Raw genomic sequence first — 4,151 nt, 5'->3', positions numbered from 1 at the left:
AGCTGTCTAATTTTTGGTTGATTGTAATCTATTACATACCTTTCTATCAGAATTATCTAGCATTATCAAGATGAATTTGTTCTGACAGTTTAACTCTGAGTTCTTGTCATGTTTTATTACCATTTTCTAAACTATAGCGAATAAACTGTGATAATGTGAGAAAAGATGAAGGTGTCTAAATAGATTTTGGTTTGACTGTATCTATTTGATAAATGAAGTTAACCAACTAACATTATACATACCCTTTTGGTTTCTGTACCCAATATTTAAAAAATTTACAAATGTAATAAAAATATAGGTATCGGCATCGGTATCGGCAAGTACCAAAAATAAAAGTATCGGTATCGGGCGAGTACTGGAAAAAGTGGTATCGGTGCATCCCTAAAGAAAACCAAACTGGACGCGAGAACAGCTATTTAAGGATATAATCAAAAATTTGGAGTTGGGATAACCTCCAAGCCAAAGCTGATACCTTTTTAAAAGCTCATTATCGTCAAATGTTTCTAAAATGTTTATATTCTGAGGCAGATTGCTGGCGAATACGGGCCCTGTTTGTTAGGTGATTTTTTTTGTAAGAGTAAAGAGTAAACTACAAAATAAATTGTCTATATCCACAGAGAGGAAAACACAGCTTAAAGCTGCAGTCTGTAAGTGTTGCCTCTTTGTCGCCATCTCTGTTTGAAAACCTGAAATTGCAGTTACTTGCGTAATTATCTAGCTTGCGCGGGTTGTACTCTGGCACGGCTCCAGCACGGATGAATCTAATGTTTTGAGGAGTATGTGTGGCAGTCAGTCACCACACCGATGTGAATCCTATACTTAGTAATCACAGATTCTAGCCTACGTCTTGGAATATATGACCCAAATAAGAATTTTCACCGGATATTGTCATCTGAACAAGTAAGTAACAAGTCTGCCACGTAGGCCTGTCACGATAACAACTTTTTGTTGTGCGGTCACCAAAAATTATTGCGGTCATGTACATATATTGTGCGATAAGTCTATATATTTTGATTATTGCGACAGGCCTACTGCCACGTTTGTTCTGACCAACTGAGGAAAAAAGCATTACAATAAATCGTGCTACCAATGGTGATTTAATCTAACGATCAATTACCGCATATCACATCAAACCGTTCAAATTATTATTATTGTTATACTTTTTCTCAGCAGAGCTCCTGAGAGAGGAGCTGTAAAAATATATTGAGATGGTTTTTGGTACTTATACCGCAAATATATATTCTTAAGGACATCAAAACCTAAAATAAAACTCCAGAAAGGTGTACAATATGGGACCTTTGAGAAATTAATTTAACCCAAAAAGCAAACTATGCTCCCTTTCGAACTAGTTGTCTTTAAAATACAAATCTTGTGTAATCCTAAGCTAACCGTTGTGAATCGGGCTAAAGTAAGGTCATAGTTTTGAACACTGGCTGGTTATGTACTTGCTCAAATATTGATTTTGGATCATTTTTTTACCAAAAAAAGTTACGGACTGCAGCTTTAAGTAGATGAGGAAAAAAAGAGGAAATATTAGGTCCATCCAATCATGAGACAGAGTAGACAGGAAGGAGAGTTCCACCTATTTATTAAGGAGCTGCGGGATTATCCCGGGAGATTCAAAGTTCACTTCAGGATGTCAGTACACGCTGATGCTTTGCTAGCGATACTGAAGCCACATATAAAAAAAGGACCACCAATTTCCGTGAACTCAGCATGCAAGGACCTATACAGTGCTTTATGCTGCGAGACGAAGTGGATGAACTTGTCAGGATTGTTTTTTTTAAGTTTCTTCTAAATCAGCAAGTTAGGAGCTACTTTTAGCCTTAAGAAGTTTTTGAATATGGGTCTGATTATTAGACTGGAAGATCCTCCAACACCTAAAAACCCTTTGAGACAACCACAATATCCCTCATCTTTCATGTGCAGGTGTAAACAACGACACACCAAAATGAGAAGGTTAGGAGAAACTGTAGTTTAAAAGAGTTTAAATAATCTTAATCAGTCATAACTACTGGGGAGAAATAGCACAGACACTGGACAGAGACAAAACTGTGTAGTGAGTATGCATCGACCGACTGTGTTTGCCAAGATAAAATATACTTTGAAAGGCTGCACATATACATGTACACATAAAAACTGAAGGGCAGTGTGATTTTAAGTGCACAAAAAGGACAGCCTTATTTTTGTTAACATGAGGACAGCACTTGATGTTTGGAGGAAACAAATAATGTGTAAACAACACTGGTCCTCCGAAACTGACAGTGTTTAGAAACAACTGAATAGACAATAAGGAATATTAACTGTAATTATAGAATATCTATCATTATACAAATAATAGTGACTAGATTAACTTGTCAATTAATTCAGCAGGTATCTGAGGACACCAGTGGACCATGAAAAAAAAATGTAACACCAGAGATGTGTCAATGTATCATCCAACAGTATTTCTTGACTAACAATTGATCATTTGAGCAATATGAATGCATATATAACTGCCAATATTAAATACAAAAGATCCTAACCAAAATTAATAACTTACAAATTAAGCATATTTATTGTGTTGTAGCTTCAGCTTTTTCCACTTATAATATAATGAATGAACTCAAATGATTTCTGATTAAGCATATAAAAGGCATTTCCCCAGGGTGACCTTTCACGTCAACGTCTGTTTATGCAACACAAACTCTCTTCTCACACCAAGACTACCATTTTTCCTAAAAAAAAGAAAAAAAGAAAGCCTGTCACCACCCTGAGCAAATGAAACCAGAGAATGCTCTGCCTGCCTATTTGTATTGCAAACTAGAGTCTACTTTTCAGCCAGGCAGGAAAAGACACGGGGAGGACGGCACCTCCAGAAAAAAAAAAACAGGAGAGAGAGTGGAAAAACCTGCTCTGCACAAAAACCAAATACCTACAGTTCAGCTGTTTAACAGCTCATCAGCAACAAACCACACTAAACACTGATGAATAAGGCTTACTTCAAAAATAAACAGGATGGAGTCCAGCTCCTCCCGTTGAGATTTGTTCCCTGAAAGAAAGCAATAGAATTAGTTATTGTGTCATTTTACAGTACAATCATTCATTCGTTAGTGTTTATTCACTCAGGCTTGTGCTTTTGCTGTGGTTAGCTATACAGTTATGATCTATGGTGCTAGAATGCTGAAATGTTGACAATATTTAATATTCAGTCTTCAATGAATCAGGGGTGGGCATGAGTACCAGAGTACTTAAAAGTGATTGTGATGATCGTTTGACTTATCGTTTGGTTAGCGTTGGAACGGCATGCCGTACAGGCTGGATAATTCTAGTGAAACTATGGCTTTGAAAGTGTGCAGTGATGTCTGGAATACATCAAAAAGTCAGCAGAATTTCATTGTTGCTCATTGTTAGTTCATGTTAGCTTATGCATTAACTAATGTTAACAAATGGAGCTTATTGTAAAGTATTACCGTAAATTATTTGTGCTTTAGCTGCCTGTGTTTTAGTGCATTGTTGCAGGAGTTAGACATTATAGCAATGTCAAGTTCATTTGCATTCCTTTTAAATGGAATGCAATTACTAATAAGTGTGCTGTTATTTTCTTCAAAAGCCTATTTTCTCTTCATGGATTCTGAAATGCATAGGGATGTCTTGGTAAAACTGATTAAAATATAGTTAACTCTTTCCCTGCCACCATATTTTTTTTAAGTTGCCAGCCAACACCATCATTTTCAAAAAAAATGTCATTGCCCCCAGAATATTTTGTTAGACAATAATTATAATTAGACAATATTTTGCTATAGAGTGTGTTATCGTGCTGATATCTTATCTCTAATTGTGCTGACAGCTGTCTCCTGATTTTTTTTATATTCTTCATATTCTGTGTGGTCAGTTCACAGCAGTGATAGAAATTAATCATTTCCAACGAGTTTTATGGGCATTTTTACCTTTAAGACATTTTTTCTAAAAGTGTGCACCATCTTTTGAGTCAAATTCTTGCATTTGGGCTGTTACCAAGCAAATGAAATCAGTATCAACAAAATTGATCTTTGCAATGCAGAGGAAACACAGAAGCTGCATTAGAAGTGGTATTTAGATGTATTTACACACTGTTTAATGCAGCTCTGAGGGACAATTAATACTTTAACCTGCAGTTACAAATGCATAAA

The 4,151-nt window shown here is 35.9% G+C and overlaps 1 protein-coding gene across 1 annotated transcript in view; it reads right to left on the bottom strand.

The window, feature by feature from the left end:
• ralgapa2 (Ral GTPase activating protein catalytic subunit alpha 2) overlaps nt 1-4,151 on the bottom strand; it is a 190,668-nt gene that overhangs the window by 144,374 nt on the left and 42,143 nt on the right. Inside the window, 1 exon segment of the mRNA XM_016511733.1 lies at nt 2,982-3,031. Within this exon segment, the coding sequence (XP_016367219.1) occupies nt 2,982-3,031 (50 nt within the window).

The sequence above is a fragment of the Sinocyclocheilus rhinocerous genome, unplaced genomic scaffold (genome assembly GCF_001515625.1).
Source record: "Sinocyclocheilus rhinocerous isolate Xijiao unplaced genomic scaffold, SAMN03320098_v1.1 scaffold955, whole genome shotgun sequence".
Taxonomy (NCBI): Eukaryota; Metazoa; Chordata; class Actinopteri; order Cypriniformes; family Cyprinidae; genus Sinocyclocheilus; species Sinocyclocheilus rhinocerous.
The sequence above is the reverse complement of the archived record's forward strand: the minus strand, read 5'-3'. Positions and strand labels throughout refer to the sequence as shown.